We start from the raw sequence: 18,692 nt of genomic DNA on the forward strand, positions 1-18,692 counted from the left end.
TAGTCTCTAGAGGTCCCAGGTTCAGATCCACCCCAGGCCCTGTGCTTTGTGGGGCCCTGTGGTAGCCATCTCAACCATCCCATGGATGGGTGCCAGCAGGGCTTGCCCCCCTCATCCTGCTCTCACACTCACCACAGGGCCAGGATACTGTTGCCATGGTGAAAGCACAGCAGGCTGGAAGAGGGCAGGGGGCAGGGCAGACTGCAGGGTTGCTCCAGCTCCTGCCACCATTGTGAATGCAGGAGGGGGTGACCCTGCTGCTCCCCCTCATCAGGCACCCAGAAACCCCCTGGCTCACGTTGCTCTGAGGCAGCAGTGGATTTAGGGCAGGGCGAGTGGGGCGGCTGCCCTGGGCCCCGCGCATGCGCCGTGTCAAAGGCAGGGCCCCGCAAAATTTCGCTGACCTGGGCCCCGCGGCACTCTCATCCACCCCTGCTGCTCTGAGGAGGGGGCTTCGGGCAAGGGGGCAGGTGATGGTGAAGCAGAGGCTGGAAGGGGTGGGACGGGGCAGTGCTGTATGGTGTGTGTGTGTGGGGGGGGGGGGGGGGATTACCCTAGGCCCTGTGGTCCCTTAGGAAGCGCTCTGTACCTGGGTGTTCCTGGCCAGGCAGGAGCTGGGCAAGTGCTCATCTCCCATCTGTGCTGACCTCTCCCCTCTCTGCAGGCCCCTTTCCGAGTGGTGCTGGGCAGCCACAGTGGCTGCAGGGGGCCATGCTGGGGACAAGGCCTGTGAGAGATGAATACAGCAGCAGCTCCCTGCCTGGGCCTGGGCCACATTAGCCACCACATCCCCCAGCCTGGCTAGGACAGGCCCTCCCCAGCAGCGATGACTCCCACAGTGACACACCTCATTGCCCAGGCATGTCCTCTCCAGAGCTTCAGCCAAAAGGTCTCCTTCCCTCTGGTCACCCCTCCACAGCATTGCTGAGAAAACCCCACAAGGAGGGTGCTGCCATGGGCAGGCATGATGCAGACACAGCCCCACTGCAGAGTTAAGCGGCAGAGACTTTATTTAAAAGAGAGAGGAGTTCACCTGTGGAACTCACTGCTACTAGATATTACTGATAGGTAAAGCTTGGCAGTTTCAAACTCCAACACACCATAGATAGTTATGGGAATGACAACAAGATCCACAGTTCCACCACTGGATCAGAGTCGACAGCCCCATCACCAGACCCAGTGTTTCTGCTTCTCTTCCCACTTGATGACATGAACCCTTTGGAAGCTGTGAGCTTGGGCAGTGAGTGAAGATAGGGCTGGGAGAGGAAAGCTCCTAGCCCCACCCCTTTTGCCTAGGCCCCGCCCTCTTACAGAAGCCAAGCTTTCTCACCTCCCGCCACAGCCTCAAGGGGAGGTGGAGCAGCATGCAGCCCCAGCTTCTCCGGCCCGGAGCACTGGGGAGGGAGGAGGCCACGTGGCCCCAGCCTGCCCGACCCCGGAACACTGCAGAGGGAAGCCACATGGCCCCAGCCTGCCAGACCCTGGAGCACTGGGGAGAGAGGCCACATGGCCCCAGCCTGCCCGACCCTGGAGCACTGGGGAGAGAGGCCACGTGGCCCCAGCCTGCCTGACCCTGGAGCACTGGGGAGAGAGGCTACGTGGCCCCAGCCTGCCTGACCCTGGAGCACTGGGGAGAGAGGCCACGTGGCCCCAGCCTGCCTGACCCTGGAGCACTAGGGAGAGAGGTCACGTGGCCCCAGCCTGCCCGACCCTGGAGCACTGGGGAGGGAGGCCACGTGGCCCCAGCCTGCCTGACCCTGGAGCACTGGAGAGGGAGGAGGCCACGTGGCCCCAGCCTGCCCGACCCCGGAGCACTGGGGAGAGAGGCCATGTGGCCTGCACCTTCCCGGCCCACAGGACAGGGCTCAGGGGCAGCTCACTCCGCCCACCTGTACTCTTACAGCAGGGGTTCTGGGGGCTGGTTGTGGCAGGGCCAGGCTGGTTGTTTGGGAAGAGCCGCCCCTCCCATCCCCTCACACACCCGCCGCCCATGCCTGGCAGGCTGGAGGATGCTGGCACTAGGCGGGATTAGCAGTCACAGTAGCAACTCCTCTGCTCTCGGTCCCGTCTCTGCTCGCGGTTGCTGGGGCGGCTACGCCACGACCCCGGTGCCCAGGACCAGCACCAGCAGCAGACCCACGTGGCTGTAGGACAGCGACGAGGCCAGGGATGGTTGTGATGCGAAATCTAAACAAAGAAATGCGATGGGTCAGTCTCTGTAGGGGCACCCTGGGGCATGGCGGGGGCTGGGTTACCCGGGGGTTGAGCAAACAGGGCTGGGCCCGGGCAAGACTGTGCCAGCCCAGGCGCCGGTGTCTCCTTTGGGGAATTGGAGTTAGTTCCGCCCATGCGCCCTCCGTCCCGGGAGCTCGGTGCTTGAGGGCTCTGACACGGAACAGGAGGAGGAGAGGGCGGTGAGGGGGCTCAAACCTGCCCCTCAGTTCCTCCATTTCCGTCCCCTTCTCTGCCGGATCCTCCCCACAAGCAGCTCATCAAGCAACACTACAGATGTGACCCCTTCCCCGGCCCTGCCATGCTGAGGTTCCAGACCCTCCCCTTGGGCCCTCCCCCAGGCCGGAGCCTCCTCAGAGCAAAGACGGGGCAGGAGCAGCTCGCCATGCTGGGCAGCCCTTCACTGGCGAGGGGGTTACCTGGACACAGCTCCATGGAGGAGACGGTCCTGGAGCTGTTACTCGCGGGGTGCCGGGCTGTGCAGGTGACGGCCGGGAGATCCTCGAAAGGTCTGAGAGAGAATTGTAGAACAGGTCCGGTGGATACGACCGCCCCGCGGGGGCCCCGAGTCCAGGTGTAGCCTACGTTTCCCCCTCGCTCCCTGGCAATGCAGCGCAGCGTGTAGTTACAGGCTCCGTGGGCACAGCGCACTGAGTCGCAAATGATCATAGTCTCCGGCACTTGCTCTGCACGGGAAGGACAGAAGCAGGATAAACCCCTGGCGCGACTTCCTAGCCACTGCAGGGAGCCACTGGAGGAAGCTGAGCTGAGGTAGCCCTCTGCATCTGGGGTGGGTGGAGCAACTGACCAGTCCAGAGACGCTTGGTCAATGGACCAGTCAAAACTGGTCACATATCGTCAAAAATAGTGTAAAGCATGGATAGTTCGGCACAGGAACACCGGGAACAAAGCAAGGTAAGACCATGGTCTCCAGCAGGCTGAGCCTTAGAGATCTCTGCTCAATTTCCAAAACAAAAACCCCTCCTTACTGAACTGTACGCCAATGCATTGGGGTTTGCATTTTTATGAATTAAAATAACTGAAGCTGGAAACAAGGGAAGACTAATGATTGCCATGACCTTTACCAGCGACATTCGGTCACCACTGACAAGGGAATGGTATCCAAGACCAAACAGTTACAAAAGCAAAGGAAAATGAAATGGAAATAAAAGAAGCAAAGGAATACAAACAAATAACAAAAGTTTGCAGGGCGGTAAATTAGAAAGGCCAAGGCACAAAACGAGCGCAAATTAGCTAGAGACAAAAAGGATAACAAGAAAATATTCAATAAATATATAAGAAGCAAAAGGAAGATCAAAGACAGGGTAGGCCATTGCTCAATGAAGAGGGCAAAACAATGAGGCTGTGTCTAGACTGCACCCCTTTTGCGGAAAATGGATGCAGATTAGACACAGCGCAATTGCAAATGAAGCGGGGATTTAAATCTCCCCCGCTTCATTTGCATGAACATGGCTGCCCCTTTTTTCCGGCTTGGGGCTTTGCCAGCAAAAAGCGCCAGTCTACACGGGGATCTTTTGGAAAATAAAGCCTTTTCTGAAAGATCCCTTATTCCTCTTAAAAATCAGGAATAAGGGATCTTTCGGAAAAGGCTTTATTTTCCGAAAGATCCCCGTCTAGACTGGCGCTTTTTTCTGGCAAAGCCCCGAGCCGGAAAAAAGGCGCAGCCATGTTCATGCAAATGAAGCGGGGGAGATTTAAATCCCCGCTTCATTTGCAATTGCGCTGTGTCTAATCTGCATCCCTTTTCCACAAAAGGGGTGCAGTCTAGACACAGCCTGAAGGTTTTCACCAAGAATGTGGTGGTGACTGGGTGTTTATGTAACAAGTCTGGGACAGCAACAAGGCCTCCCTCTGAAGGGCCCTCTAAGACCCCTTGGTGGGCCGGTCCAGCCTCACCTAGCCCCGCCCACAGAAAGCTGAAGGGCGGGACTAGGAGTATAAGAGCTGAGAGCTCAGTCAGAGCCCAGTAGCCAAATAGGGCAGATGCTCGGCCCCAGCTCCTGCAGGGAAGGCCTCAACCGCGCAGCACCCGACAAGAGGACTAGGTTGGGCTTCCAGGACCCCTGCTAACCCCTGAGGCTTGGCCTGGGCTGCAGAGATCTCTGCCACACCCTGAAGACATACCAAGCTCCTGATGACTAGACCAGTCCACCCGGGCCCCTGCCTGAGCCAGAACCCATGGACACCCTGCCAGTACCTCCATCCCCAGCTGACCCCAAGGAGCAGAGCCTGAGCCTGGTAGGCCCCCAGGGGTCATTGGGAAGCGGCCCAGAGACAGCCGACCCCGGGGCAGCTGAGGAGATGGAGGTCGGGTGGGCAGCGCATTGTGGCTTGGATCCCCGCTGAGCCACAGATCTATCGGCGTCTAGCGGCCAGGATCCCCACCAACCCCTTGGCTGCAGCGCTGCCACTGTCAGGGCCCTGGGCTGGGACACAGCGGAGTGGGTGGGCCTGCATGCCCCCCGCCACCTCTTCCCTTGGGGGGCAGGTTTCCCCTGTGGCGCAAAAGCCCCTGTGCTTGTCGGCTCTCTGCTAGTGAGGAGGCCCAAGCCCTGCTCAGCTGGGACCCAGACGAAGCCCATTGAACTACTTATAGTAAACATTTGTTTGCCCCGCCTTGACCCAGGGCTGGGCCCTATAAACTGTAAACTATTGCACTGCTTGTGGAAAACTCATCTCTCCGCCCCGCCTTGACCCAGGGCTGCGCCCTATAAACTGTAAACTATTGCACTGCCTGTGGAAAACTCATCTATCCGCCCCGCCTTGACCCAGAGCTGGGACCTATAAACTGTAAACTATTGCACTGCTTGTGGAAAACTCATCTATCCGCCCCGCCTTGACCCAGGGCTGGGCCCTATAAACTGTAAACTATTGCACTGCTTGTGGAAAACTCATCTATCCGCCCCGCCTTGACCCAGGGCCGGGCCCTATAAACTGTAAACTATTGCACTGCTTGTGGAAAACTCATCTATCCGCCCCCCCTTGACCCAGGCTGGGCCTTATACCCTCAGCCTAAGGCTAGGCCGATTTGTGCTGCACAAACTTGTTGGCAACTGTGGCACTGCAACTGCTCTCTGGCAGGGCACTCTAGGGAGTCAGCATGGCCCCCCAGCTGCGTTGACTCAAGTGTGGGGATTGAACTCCACAGTTTTGCATCAGGATGGGTTCATCCAGTCGCTGGAGATGCCCTGAGATCAAAAGTAGAACCAGAGTCACTGTAGAAGTTGTCTTGGCCTGGGGCGTGGGGCTTCAGGGGGTGGGCGGGGCAGGGCGGGGCTCCAGGAGGTGGGCCGCGTGGGGCGGGGCTCCAGGAGGTGGGCGGCGTGGGGCAGGGCTCCAGGAGGTGGGCGGCCTGGGGCGGGGCTCACAGGGCTCACATCACGTACCGCTGGGATGCCTCCTTGTGGCTCACCGCTGGTTTGATGCTGTCGCTTGCATTTTCTTGGCTCCCTTGCCCAGTCGTGCTCTTGGTGATCTCTCTCATACTCCATGAAAGTCAGGGCTTCATCTTTGTGCTTTGACCCTCCAACCTGGTTACTGTAGTTTCCTTCTTTTGCAGGGACCAACGTGACAGAGTGTTCACCCCACACCACCCTCCTGAGCCTGTCGGGGAGGTGTAGCATGAGCACCCTGTTAGGAAGAGGATGAACCCATGACAACCCCCAGAGATCACGCTTTCTTTCTGCTAAGTGGAGCATGTTCGCTGCCCTCACTCACGCGTGTTCCAATGTTCAGGGACTCGTGCTGGGTCTCAGAGGGCGCAGCCGTGTCCTCTCCCCATTTCGGCCCAGAGCGAATGCCAGGGTCAGGCAGTGCAATGCATGCCGAGTTCAATGCCATGGTGGGTTACTCTGGGGCTGCGCCTGGTGTCCCGGCACATCGAAGACCTTGAGAGGACTGGTAGAAGACGCCCACTCGATGAGACGTACTGGGCGTGGGCAGGCAATGTGCTGAATCAGGGCCGCTGGGGCTTGCTTGGTTGGAAAACTGGGAGAACCCTCCCTTCCTGGTGGCCCCACGTGGAGAGAAAACTGTCAGATCTTCAGCTCCCCGGAGAGACGCAGCCAAACCACCACCAGCGTCAAGCCCCTGGCTCGACAAAGCCCAGGTGGCCTCTGTGTGGGCTGTGTTGTCGGTCCCAGACAAAGCCCTGTCCCTGGAGCCACTTTGTCGGCCGTCTCCTGGCGGGTGAGCCATGTGCCAGGCAGGGTGGTCGTGCTTGCCTGCCTGCTGGGTTGCGTAAGGTGCTGGCTGCATGGGTGTTGCTGTGACGTCGATGGGACTGTCACACAAATATTGTACCACCCACTTGACGCTAGAGACACACAAAGGGCTTGCGCAAGGAGAACCCGAGGACGGGAGTCACATAGGAACGTAGGAAGATGAGAGCCGCTGTACCTAACTCTGAGGGGCCTAGGAGCTCACAAGCCGGAGTCTAGCACCCAGGCATCCTGTTCAATGAATGGGGGGAGGCACCCACTGCCTCCAGATAAAGAAACAGAGCTCAAGACGGGTAAAGAAAAATTAGCTCAACAGCATTTCATCTGGCAAGAAACCGTTTATCAAAAGCTTCAGAGGGATAGCTGAGTTTTCAGAGGGGAAAAACCTCCCCCCTCCCCCCGCATCCCCTATTTATTTCGGAACTAGACCTTTAACGCCAGTCATCTGAAGAAGTGGGCTGTGTCCGTGAAAAGTCATGAGCCCATCCACGGGTTTTGTTCCTCTCTAAGGTGCTGTGAGACTATTTTATGTTTTTCAATAGTTGGGTCTGAGGAATCCTCATTTCAAGGTGGTGGTCCTCACCTTCCTGTTGTCGGTCTGGTATTTAATTGTTTGTCTGGAGCATTCACTTTGCTAGGTGCAAATCAACTGAGGTGGTGGGGTCTGATTGGCTAGGTAATTCTGTTACAGTATGCTATGATTGGTTAGTAAAAACATTCTAAACTAATTGGTCACAATAGAGCTAAGCAGGACTCAGGTTTCACTGTATAAATTGGGGGTCCAAAGGAAGTTCTTTGGGAACCGACTCCAAGCCATAGCCCCCGAGATGAGAGCTGCCAGACTTCAACCCTGTGCCAGTGACACTGCACTGAAACTGGAGTCCCCAGATGGACCTGACCCTGCCTGGCCAGCAAGACAAGTTCATCTGCCTCATTAGGAGCGGCGAGGCCGGCATGCCTGGTGTTTTTGATGATTGTTACTAACTAGAGAGGAAGTAGGATATTACTGTGTAAGGCTCTTTCACTGGTAAACGACCCTGCAAACATGCACAGTGCAAGGTTACGCCTGAGCCTGCAGAAGGGTAATGGTGGGTGCCTATATTGAGATGCTTGGGGTAGCCAAGGCAGTCTGTACAGGATCAACATAACAAACAAATGGTCTGGTAGCACTTTGCCGACTAACAAAACATGTAGGTGGTATCATGAGCATTTGTAGGCACAGCCCACTTCTTCAGATGACCGGAGTTTTGTTACGCCTAAGCTAGTGACGCCTGAGCTCTAGAAGCAGGTAAAGGAGGGTGCCCCTAGAGTGTGTGAGTATTTCGTGCAGGTAACACTCTGGGAGAGCCCTGGGCCACACTTTCCCTTACCTGTGCACACGTCCTTTGGGGAGACTGTGCTGGAGCTGTTGCCATCACGGAGATGTGCCGTGCAGGTGAAATTCTCGTGAGCAGCCTGGTGCCGCTGCCGGATGTGCACAACAGAGACCCTGGATATAATGTGGCTGGGCATGTGACTCCAGCTGTAACTCACGTTCTCCCCTCCATCCCTGATGGCGCAGTGCAGAGTGTAGCTACAGGCGTCATTCTCACAGGCCACTGAGTCACAGGCGATGGTGGGCGGCAGCTGCCCTTCTATGGGGGGTAAGGGGGGGGGAAGAAACACAGAATGGTTGAAATCCTTACAGCAATTTACTAGCCACTGCTTGGATCTGCATCATCACAGCATGCTTGCAGCAGCAGGGAGACAGGAAGAAAATGCTACAGCTGGCAGGGAGGAGCAAGGGGAGGGGGTGTAACTTGGAGCAGTGCAGGGGCCCCACCTTAGAGATCAGTTGAGGGTTGAGCTGGTGGAAATTTTCCACTGAACAGAAAATTTGGTTTTGTGGGGAATGAGTTGGTGCCAAGAAAAGTGTCCGTTTTCCGGAGCAGGAGTTGAAAGCAAAACCAAGCATTGCATTTTGAACGGTCTTTCCCCTCCACCCCTTGGAGCCCACTGTACGTGGTGAGGCCTGTGTGGAAACCGATCAGCATTTCGACACCTGCTGTTCCAGAGGGAGTGACATGTCAAAACGCTGAATTTCCTGAGTGAGAGTTTTTGCAACTTTCCATGGAACTATCTGAGTGGGCAGAGTTCTCTTTTGCTCCCCACCTGGGACAAAAGCAGGTGTCGCAATGGCCCGTTCAACAGAAATTTTGTTCCCTGCTTGCTCTCTTGGGGGCCTAGCTCTGGCATTGATTGGGAAAGCAGGCCAGGAAGTGGAGTCTGGGAGGGATGTGGGGGGGGGGGGGGGGCGGCGGAGAGGAGGAATGAAGTTGACCTAGAGTCCAAGAGGAGTTTGGGTTTCTGAGGGTCCAGGGCAGCGGTGGGCAACCTGCGGCTCACTGGGTTCTTTGTGTGGCCCACGAGACATTTTTTGACCGCAGAGAGTTGAGAGACATTTTTTGACCATGTGCAGAGTTGCCAGATTCTGCTGGTTTTCCCCCCATGTAAGTTTTTTCCTGCCGATATTGCTAAAGTGCCGCGCACGTAAAGCCAGGGACACGAGGGGAGGAGCGTGCCGATAGCTCTCACAGACAGTGTTGTATGCAACGCTCCCTCTGCAGCCAACCCCAGTGCTGCTATGGTTCAGTGGGCGCTGCCCGCACATCGTAGGGATGCCAGTGCGGTCCACGGAACTGCCCCATCCCGGGAGGCTGCTTGGCCAGTCTAGTGGCCACTGAGACGGAGGAGGCCGCTCATGCCTCCACTCACTAGCCTGGGTTGCCCCTCACTGGTCCAGGCCCATGTGGGCAGGGCAGGAGCAGTGGGGCAGTGGCCAGGTGGGCAAAGGCCGTGCAAGACAGAGCTGGGGAGCAGAGCTGGGGGGCTGCGGAAGAGACAATGGAGGAGGAGAAGCAGCTGCCCTAAGAAGTTGGCAAGTGGCCATGAGCTTCCCGGCCAGGGCTGGTTCCAGACTCCCCCAGGGTCCCGCCGCCAGCACTTACTGGAGACGCGCAGCGTGAATTCCCTGTAGGCGAAGTCCTCCTTGTCTGTGCTGAATTCCACGCTGTAGCTGCCTGTGTCCTCCGTGCGCAGGCTGCGGAGCTGCAGCGAGTGGCTCTGCTCAGGGACTCTCAGGCGTCCCTCGAAGGCTGGGTGAAACACCCGGAGGCGGGGCGGGTTCCCTCCGGTGACGGTGGCGATGCTCGTCGATGTGTTGACCATCCAGGCTGCGTGTTTCAACTTCTGCGGGGCGGGGATCCTCAGGGGAAAAGTGACCGAGCCTCCCAGGATCCCCGTCAGCTCCTCGTCATCCGTGGTGGCTCCGGAGTAGCCTGGTGCACAGGGAGAAGCACAGGGGATATATCACCAGGCCAGCTCCTCTCCTCAGGCCCCAGACCTGCTCCCACAGGCCCCAGGAGGAAGCACACAGCTTACAGGTGCGGGAGGGGGAATTGCTTCCCCTGGATCTGCGTTCACATCCCACAGATGGCAGAGCAGGCATCAGACACCCCATGGCCGGGCAGCCTTCCCCCTGAGGCATCACCTTGGGTGTTACTGAGCAAGGGGCCGGGTCACATCAGCTACGGGGCATGGAGAGCGGGCAGCACTGGCAGCTGTTACCCGGGACTGTGCGGCAGCCACGAATGACCCTCCGAAGGCACAAAGGCCCACCCTGTGCTATAGCAGGACTCAGCTTTTCCAGGTGCTGTAGCCGCAGGGCCCTAAGGGAAGCTGGGGATCCTATTGCAGCCCATTAAACGGCCAAGCAACACTGTGTCCAGGCAGCAGCGGAGTCCTGCTGGGCCACGGGAGCCTCGAAGGGTCAGGAAGGCAGCTCCCGTCTCTCTGTGTCCCTCAGGTCAAGTTCCAGCCCTGTCCAGGGCTGGGAGCAGCTTCTCCAGCCAAAGTGGCGTTTCCGTGGGTATTTCCACATCCCCCGCGTGGCAAAGGGGCCAGGGAGTGGAAGAGCAAAGAAATATGTGCCAGGATCCTGGGCCCGATTCTCCCTCACTCTGCGCCTTGCACAGTCGCTTGCCCCGAGGCAAAGGCAGCGTGAAATGCCGCCCGCGAGAGGTGCACCCATCTCTCTCGCGCCGGGCAGTGGAGGATTGGGCCCGGTGTGGGGCCTTGGAACAGTCTCCTGGGCATGAACGAGATAAATCAGCCCCAAGGGATGCAGGCACAGGGAGGGGCCATTTCATCTCAGCCTCTAGACTGACCCACATGCCTGGGCCAGGTTCTCCTGTGGCCTGGCTAGTCTGGGCCCTGCGGCGGCTCCCGAGCAGCTCACAGTGCGGCTGGCTCCGGCAGTGGTTGTGCTGGGGGTGGGGAGCAGGGATGGGGGTAGGGTTGCCAGATTGTTTAACCAAAAATACCGACCCCCCCCCCCAAAAAAAACTACTGGGAAAGAAATTCTGTTGAGAAAAAAGGGGGGGGGAGGAGAAACCAAAGTTGTTCAGCAAAAAAAAAAAAACCCTTAAAAATTAAAAAACCAGCATGGCCCCTTGAAGAAATTCTTTTGAGGCTTTTTGGCCCTAACAGGCAGCTGGCGCCCGCGGTCTTGCCTCCCTGTGCCGGGCCGGACAGATCCCCTGCATTTTAGGTGTTTGGTATTTTCTGAATTTTTTTTACCAGACAGGAGGCAAAAATACCGAACTGTCCGGGTCAATACTGGACACCTGACAACCCTGGGTGGGGGGGCACTAATTCATGGGACACCCTCCTGGAGCTGCCAGGGAGCAGTGATAATCCTGCCCTGGCCCTCTGCCCCACTCCCCCATGGACAGGGGCTTGGTGCAGCTGCCGCAACACACGCTGGAGTCCCTCTCAGCCTGACCCCTCTGCTGCCCTTCCAGCTCCCTCCGCCCCTGCTTACCTATCCTTGCCTCTAGGGTTGCCAGGTGTCCGGTATTGACCTGGACAGTCTGGTATTTTCGCCTCCTGTCCAGTAAAAAATTCAGAAAATACCCAACACCTGAAAGGTCCTAAAATGTCTGGTATTGTCTGATTTTTTCCCAGCCAGGAGGTGAAAATAACAGACTGTCTGGGTCAATACTGGACACCTGGCAGCCCTACACACACTCAGCAACTAAGCCCAGCCCCCCGCCCCGTTTTTTAAAATTTTTAAATTTTTTTTGCTTAATAACTCTCAGGATCCGTTTTTTTTTCCTGCTCAACAACTTTGGTCTCCCCCCACTTTTTTTTTCTCAGCTGAATTTTTTCCCCGGTGGGTTTTTTTGATGGGGGGAGGGGGTGTTCGTTATTTTTTGCTAAACCATCTGGCAACCCTATTGCCCTGCCATGAGGTAGCCCCTCCTGCCCAGGGTCATGCCCCGCACCCTGTGGCAGGGAGATAGTTCCCCATGAGCACACGGGCACTCTGGGCCTTGGCCAGCCCGACCACAGCCCTGCTCCCCAGGCTCTTTAGGCCAAGGGTCTGCAAACGTTTCTCATGATCCAGGTGAGGAAGATCGCTGATGCCACAGCCCAACAGAATGTGACTGGAGTGTGGCTCTGGGAGGGCTGGGGATGAGTTTTGGGGGTTGGGGGGGCAGGACTGGGGCAGGAGGGGTGTATCTTGTGTGGCTTCTGGGCAGCAGTGCAGCGGGGGCTATGGCAGCTTCCTGCCTCTCCTAGCCCTGCAGACCAGGCTGCGCCGAGAAGCAGCCGGCAGCAGCTCCCAGCGGGTGGGAATGCGGAGCTAGTGCTCGGGGCACGGACAGTGCGCGGGCCTGTCCCCCTAGGAGTTGGGGCTGCTGGCGGCCGCTCCTGGGTGCAGCACAGTCTGCAGTGCCAGGCCAGGCAGGGAGCTGCCTTAGCATCCCCGCTGCTCACCGGATCCCCCAGCATCCACGAGCCCCAGGGCCTGACTTTCCTTGCCCAGTGCTAGGGTGCTACCCGTTGTTTGAAAACCTCTGGAGAGGATGGAGCCCTATCGGGTCAGGGGAGCTGGGAGTGGGGCTATTCCCCTCCATTCCAGCCCTGGACTCCCCTCCCTCCACTGATGCCCCTGAGTCCCAACATGCAACCCCCTCCCATTCCAACCCCTTCCCCCTCTCAGCTCTGCCAATGGCTCTCCATTCCAGCCCCCAGCCCCGCTATCCAGCCCTGGCTGAGCGGCCCTTTGCTGGCCCGGGTTAGCGCTATGTGGAAAAGGTGACGAAGGGACTGAATCCAGCGCTAGGCTCCCAGGTGCAGGGTTGGGGGGTGACAGGTGTGTCACCGTGTCCCACCCTCCAGGTCCCATCACTCACCGCCAGGCTGTAAGAGCAGAAGGAGCAAAAGAAAAGAAGGGGAAAGACGAGCCCGCTCCATCCGGACAGTGTGGGACGGCTGGTGACAGAGATCCTGGAGCTAGAGCCTGGCACGGGTTGGATGGTGGGTCTGGCGGGCAGGACGATCCTGGCTCCCCTCTGCGGCTGAGGCTGGACTGTGGAGGAATAAATCTCCCTGGGGCTCTGCAGTTTCCCCACCAAGAGCTGGGATTTGGCAATAAGCCCCTGCTGGGCGGGATGTGACTCAGCCCTCGGGGTAAGTCACCCAGTGAGCACAAGGCAGCCACAACCCCTCAGAGCGTGTCACCCTGAGCACAGGGCTCCACCTCAGAATCACAGACTCCTGGGGGGCAGAGACCTCGGAGGCACCGAGTCCAGCCCCCTGCCCAAGGCAGGACCAGCCCCAGCTCAACCATCCCAGCCAGCCAGGACTTAACACCTCTAGGAATAGAGATTCCACCCCCTCCCTAAGGAACCCAGCCCAGTGCTGGCCTTTGGCCAGTGCAAACCCAGGGCGCTGGGCTGGGGAGGGCTCATGTGCCTTGCTCCAGGCTGAAAGGGGCTGAGGAGGGTGGGAAACGGGCATTGCTCCTGATGGTTCTGTCTATGGCCCCATGACCCTGCCGCGCTAGGAATTCTATCATACCCCAGAGCCCCATGACACAGCTCTGGCCATGGAAAGGGTCTTCAGCAGGCACCCAGTGCATCAAAACCCACCATCAGGGTCCTTTGTGCATCTGTGTGTGTGCATGGGGGGGGGGGGGAGGGGGAGACGAAGAATTGGCATGGAGGAGAATCCAGCCCTGTGTACTGGGGAGCTGTGATCCCCTAAAGTGGGGGGTCTATAGGTTCTCTGCTGGACAGAGGCCTGGAGCAAGGAATTGAAGACACCTCCCCATCACAGCAGCTCAGTGAAGCAGGCCGGCTGAGCTGGGCTCTGAGAAAACCCCCTACCAACTGTGAGGCCACAGGTTCACGCAGTGATGCAAATATCACGATTGTGGGTGAGAACAATGTAAGACCTATCTAACAATGTGAGACCTATGTAACTTTGTTCTCACCCACAATTATTTCCAGTTTGAGAACAACTTATACCTCCAGATCAGCGGCACAGCCATGGGTACACGCATGGCCCCACAGTATGCTAACATCTTTATGGCTGACCTAGAACAACATTTCCTCAACTCCTGTCCCCTTTCACCCCTTCTCTACCTACGGTACATTGATGACATCTTTATGATCTGGACGCATGGCCAAGAAACACTGGAGATATTCCACAGAGATTTCAACAACCTACACCCCACCATCAACCTCAGCCTGGACCATTCTACACGAGAGATCCACTTCCTGGACACCACAGTACAAATCAACAATGGAAAATTAGACACCACTCTCTACAGAAAACCCACCGACTTATACAGTTACCGACATGCTTCCAGCTCCCATCCAGAACACACCACATGATCCATCGTCTATAGCCAAGCCCTTCGATACAACCGCATCTGCTCTAATCCCACTGACAGAGACCAGAAGCTTCAGGATCTCTACCAAGCATTTATAAACCTCAACTACCCACCCGGAGAAATAAAAAAGCAAATTGAAAGAGCCAGACGAATACCTAGAAACCATCTACTTCAAGACAGACCCAAGAAAACCAACAATAGAACACCACATGTCATCACCTACAACCCCCAACTTAAACCTGTCCAACACATTATCAATAAACTACAGTCTATACTGGAACAGGATACCATACTCCAAGAGGCTCTGGGAGACAGACCCATAGTCTCCTATAGACAACCACCTAACCTCAAGATGATTCTTACCAACAACCACAGGACATACCACACTAATACCAACCCTGGTACCTTTCCTTGCAACAAACCCCGTTGCCAGCTTTGTCCACATATTCATTCTGCTGATACCATTATTGGACCTAACCAAGTGAGTTATAAGATCAAGAAAACATATTCCTGCGCATCCAGAAATATAATCTATGCTATCATGTGCCAAAAGTGTCCGTCTGCTATGTACATTGGACAAACATCTCAGACACTGCGCCAAAGGATTAATGCCCACAAAACAGATATCAGACAAGATCACAAAGAAAAAACAGTTTCTTGCCATTTTAACCAGAAAGGACACTCTCTCAATGGCTTAACCACCTTCTGCTACAAAGACCTTTTACATCTGCACTTGAAAGGGAGTCCTCCGAACTGTCATTCATGTTAAAATTCGACACTCTCTGGGAAGGAATGAACAAATACTCAAACTATCTTACCCATTACCAAGATAGCTTCCCCAATTATCACCTCTAATACCATTAGCTCACAGACATCTAACTCTCCCCACCTCTAATATCATCAATTCACAGACACTTACCTTCCTTCCTTCCCCGCCCCCCTTCATCCTCCTCCTGTTCTGAAATGTGATTTGTCCTTTTCATGTGTGTTCATTTTTTTAATTGTATCCTTTGGTATATATGGTTGTGACTATTTTCTTCCACTATTTGATCTGAGGAAGTGGGTCTGGCCCACGAAAGCTCATCATCTAATAAACCATCTTGTTAGTCTTTAAAGTGCTATATTGTCCTGCATTTTGCTTCAGCTACCCCAGACTAACACGGCTACATTTCTATTACTGGTCTCCTGTAGTAAGTCCTATGGGCTTGTACATGCTCAGGCTTGGTTGAGAACCCGAGGCAGCTAACGAGGGGCAGGGGCTGCATCGAGAAGCCCCTTTGCATGGAGCTAAGGGCACCTGCGGGAGGACTCAGGCCACTCTTTCTGTGCTCATAGAAAATCAGCCCGTCTGGCCACCCACCTCTCACCTCTGAGGTGAGCAGCTAGAGGCTGGAGCCGTCCTAGTGTGTCCCAGAGCCAGGGGAGCCACCAGGACAGGTCTGGGAAGCCTGGAAAGAACCAGCCGCTGGTTCTGGGTTTGGGGCGTTTGGGTGTCCAATAGGCTGGGTGTGCAGGGACTGTTTACACCATGGGGCAGTAAATCAGCCCCAGGCAGGGGCACATTCAGACACTAGGGTCTTTTCAAAAGGTGAAAGGAGGGAAACTGAGGCAGCCCCTGCAGTTGTGCTCAAATGGCTGCCAGAGGACGCTTCTGAACATGAGCAAATCACCCCCGGTCACCAGCCCCATAAAGGGCCCCAGTGCCTTCCCCACCCCCACCACCAATGTTAACCCTTTGGGAGCTGCAAGCCAGCATCCTCAGTAGCCTCCCACAGGCTGGAAAGCACCTGCATCTTGCAGGATTGGCCATCGCAGGTGCTATCGACCAGGTCTGTGTCCTTGGGGAACCAGGGCACAGGCTCTGCCTGACCCAAAGCGGATCAGAAGACTTACAAAAGCAAGGAAAAGGCAGAGGAAGACAATTCCAAGGCAAGACCCCCACTGAGCTCTGGGATCCAGGAAGCACTGCCCGATGAGAAATCCCTGCTCTGGATGCTAATGAACCCAGGCCTGCCCACACCCAGAGCAGTCATTATCAGACCAGGGTTTTTTTAAACACACAATTCCTTTATTTCGGTTGCTCTAGAGGGGTCCCTGCAAACTCCTTTCCAAACTCACCACGGGGGCTCTTGGAAAGGAAACAATGAAAAACAATCCGCGGTCTGCCAGGACGGTGACTACACACCCTACAATGATTGCATGGTCCTAGGGGGGCTCAGGGCTTCCATAACAGACCCTGGGTAAGGCTGGCTCTGCAGACTAATTGTAGTAATAAATCCTCCACTGATACCCAAACTATTGCAGCTGCCTGGTGCCTTCTGAGCTCCCTCAGAGGAACACCTCCCATAGCCAGCAACCTGCAGTCTCTGTTGTCTAGCCTACACAAAACACGTTGAGAAAACTCCCTTGAACCGTCTGTTTGTGGCTAGATACATAGATAGATAGAAGGGGTGTATGGAGATAGATAGATAGATAGATAGATAGATAGATAGATAGATAGATAGATAGATAGGAGTGGGTGCGTGGGGATAGATAGGAGGGGTGTGTGGGGGGAGGGAGGGATGGATAGCTAGAGGGGGTGTATGTGGACAAACAGATTAGATATAACAGCAGAAGAAATACTTGACAATTGCAGTACCCGAGTTAATGAAACTAATGAAGCGGTGTCAGGAATGGTGAGAAGATGAGCACTTGAATAGGAAAGGACCCATTTTCATGCAGAGAACCACTCTAGGTGTTGGTTGGTTGGTTGAGGGTGTCATATTTGCATGGGAATCCCAGATCCGCAGTGTCTCCCTGCAGTCTGGTGTGGAAGTTGTTCTGCCTGAGAATGGGAACTGGCCAGTCTGAAGCGCTGCGCCCAGGCAAGCTAAAGTGCCCTTCCTCCACCTCTGGGCAAGTGATGGCCTGGCCCTTGGTCATGGCAGGTTCTCTCGTGGCTCTTGTCAGGGCTGGATAGGGGGTAGGGGTGCCAGATGGTTTCAACAAAAATACTGGACACGCTTGACATGACATTACAATCTACATCCCATCTGATTTAGAAAAGGCCAGACACTTCTATTGTCTCCATTTGTTTCCCAAACAGAAAGCTCAAATTCTGGACTGTCCGGTCCAAAACTAGACACCTGGCAACCCTAAAAGGGGCAGGTGGGTGTGAGACGGTGACGGCTCCTTCCGCCTGTGGTGGTTCTGTGTGTGTCACTGGGGCCTGTCATGCTGGGAGCTAGGGCCCGGCTCTCAGTGACCCCAGGGCCCCGTTAGCCTCACTGTGCCAGGGCCGGAGATCAGGCTCCCTGTGCACCCCTCACTGCAGGGCCCCTTCCCGCTGCAGCGCAGGGCCAGGGGCTCAGTGCCAACAAGACATTGGCCTGAGACACTGGGAGCCGAGTGCCTGGCTGCCCCTACACAGAGGCCTGGGCACAGGCTGTGAGGGCAGCTGCTCCCGCTTGAAGGGGCCCCTTGTCTCTGGCTGGCTCCGCTCCTTCCCCTGCACTCCCTAGCCCCTCCCTGTGTGTTCAAGGCCTGGCTCTGTTGTACCAACATGTCCCGCAGCCCCCCGGCCAGTAGGGAGATCTGAGCTCAGCTCCGCACCCCCCCATGCTCGCTGCTCCGCTCCAGGAGCCGGCGGGCCCCAACCGTGCTGCGTGTCTGCGCTCGGCTTGCACGGGGCACGTAACCACGGGCGGACAGGCCAGCAGGGCGCTCTGCTTGGGCTGCCTTGTGCTTCATTGCGGCCTAGAACCATCCCTGCCTTTCGGCCCCTGGCAGGTGGGTCAGGCAGAGCTGGGCATAGAAGTGAGGCCAGTGCCTGAACCCACATCCGTAGGTTGTGCTTCTCATCCACTGTAATCCCCAGGTCCTTTTCTGCAGACCTACTACTTAGCCAGTTGGTCCCCAGCCTGTAACAATGCTTGGGATTCTTCCGTCCCAAGTGCAGGACTCTACACTTGTCCTTGTTGAACCTCATCAGATTTCTTGTGGCCCAATCCTCCAATTTGATCTGAGGAAGTGGGTCTGGCCCACTAAAGCTCATCATCTAATAAACCATCTTGTTAGTCTTTAAAGTGCTACATAGTCCTGTATTTTTCTATCGAGGAAGTCTTCATCCTCTCTGATCAAGCATAGGGTCGACACTTGGGCCTCCAGTCCTCTAATTTTTTCCTCCAAAATGGTGACCAGCTTGCACTTAGTCACTAGCTGGGGGTGTCTGCTGGTGGGGCGTGAGCTGTGGTACAGGCCCAGGGCCATCCTTAGGCATACACAGAGTATGCAGCTGCGTAGGGCACCACTATTTCTGGGGCACCACTCTGCCGGGACAGACGATAAGCACTGGAGCCAGTGGGGGCCCTGCTCCAGCAATATTTGGAACTGGGTCTCTCCTCCGGTTCTGCCTGGAGTGGTCCCCGGCTCCCTCCTGCCAGCCCCCCCGCACATTCTCCCATCCTGGCCCCAGAGTGTCCCCCCCAGACCCAGACTGTCCCTGCCGTGCGCGGCTT

At 56.3% G+C, this 18,692-nt stretch overlaps 1 protein-coding gene across 1 annotated transcript; it reads right to left on the bottom strand.

Annotated features, from left to right (window-relative positions):
* Positions 1–960: 960 nt before the first annotated feature.
* Positions 961–13,145, bottom strand: LOC102460446 (SLAM family member 5-like). The gene is made up of 5 exons (XM_075907661.2): positions 12,713–13,145; positions 9,461–9,790; positions 7,844–8,107; positions 2,652–2,918; positions 961–2,187 (listed from the first exon to the last, which is right to left on the bottom strand). Exons 1-5 carry the CDS (start codon positions 12,771–12,773, stop codon positions 2,093–2,095), a joined length of 1,017 nt encoding a protein of 338 aa, XP_075763776.2. The 5' UTR covers positions 12,774–13,145; the 3' UTR covers positions 961–2,092.
* Between the last annotated feature and the right edge of the window lie 5,547 nt (positions 13,146–18,692).

Source organism: Pelodiscus sinensis, chromosome 22, assembly GCF_052426305.1.
Source record: "Pelodiscus sinensis isolate ZL-2025 chromosome 22, ASM5242630v1, whole genome shotgun sequence".
In the NCBI taxonomy this organism is placed as follows: Eukaryota; Metazoa; Chordata; order Testudines; family Trionychidae; genus Pelodiscus; species Pelodiscus sinensis.

Excerpts from the sequence above, each read along its gene's own strand:
- LOC102460446 (XM_075907661.2), bottom strand. The coding sequence starts at position 12,773 with ATGGAGCGGGCTCGTCTTTCCCCTTCTTTTCTTTTGCTCCTTCTGCTC. Across the intron at positions 9,791-12,712 it reads TCTGCTCTTACAGCCTGGCG|GCTACTCCGGAGCCACCACG; the intron begins GTGAGTGATGGG and ends CCTGTGCACCAG. Across the intron at positions 2,188-2,651 it reads CTCCATGGAGCTGTGTCCAG|ATTTCGCATCACAACCATCC; the intron begins GTAACCCCCTCG and ends TTCTTTGTTTAG.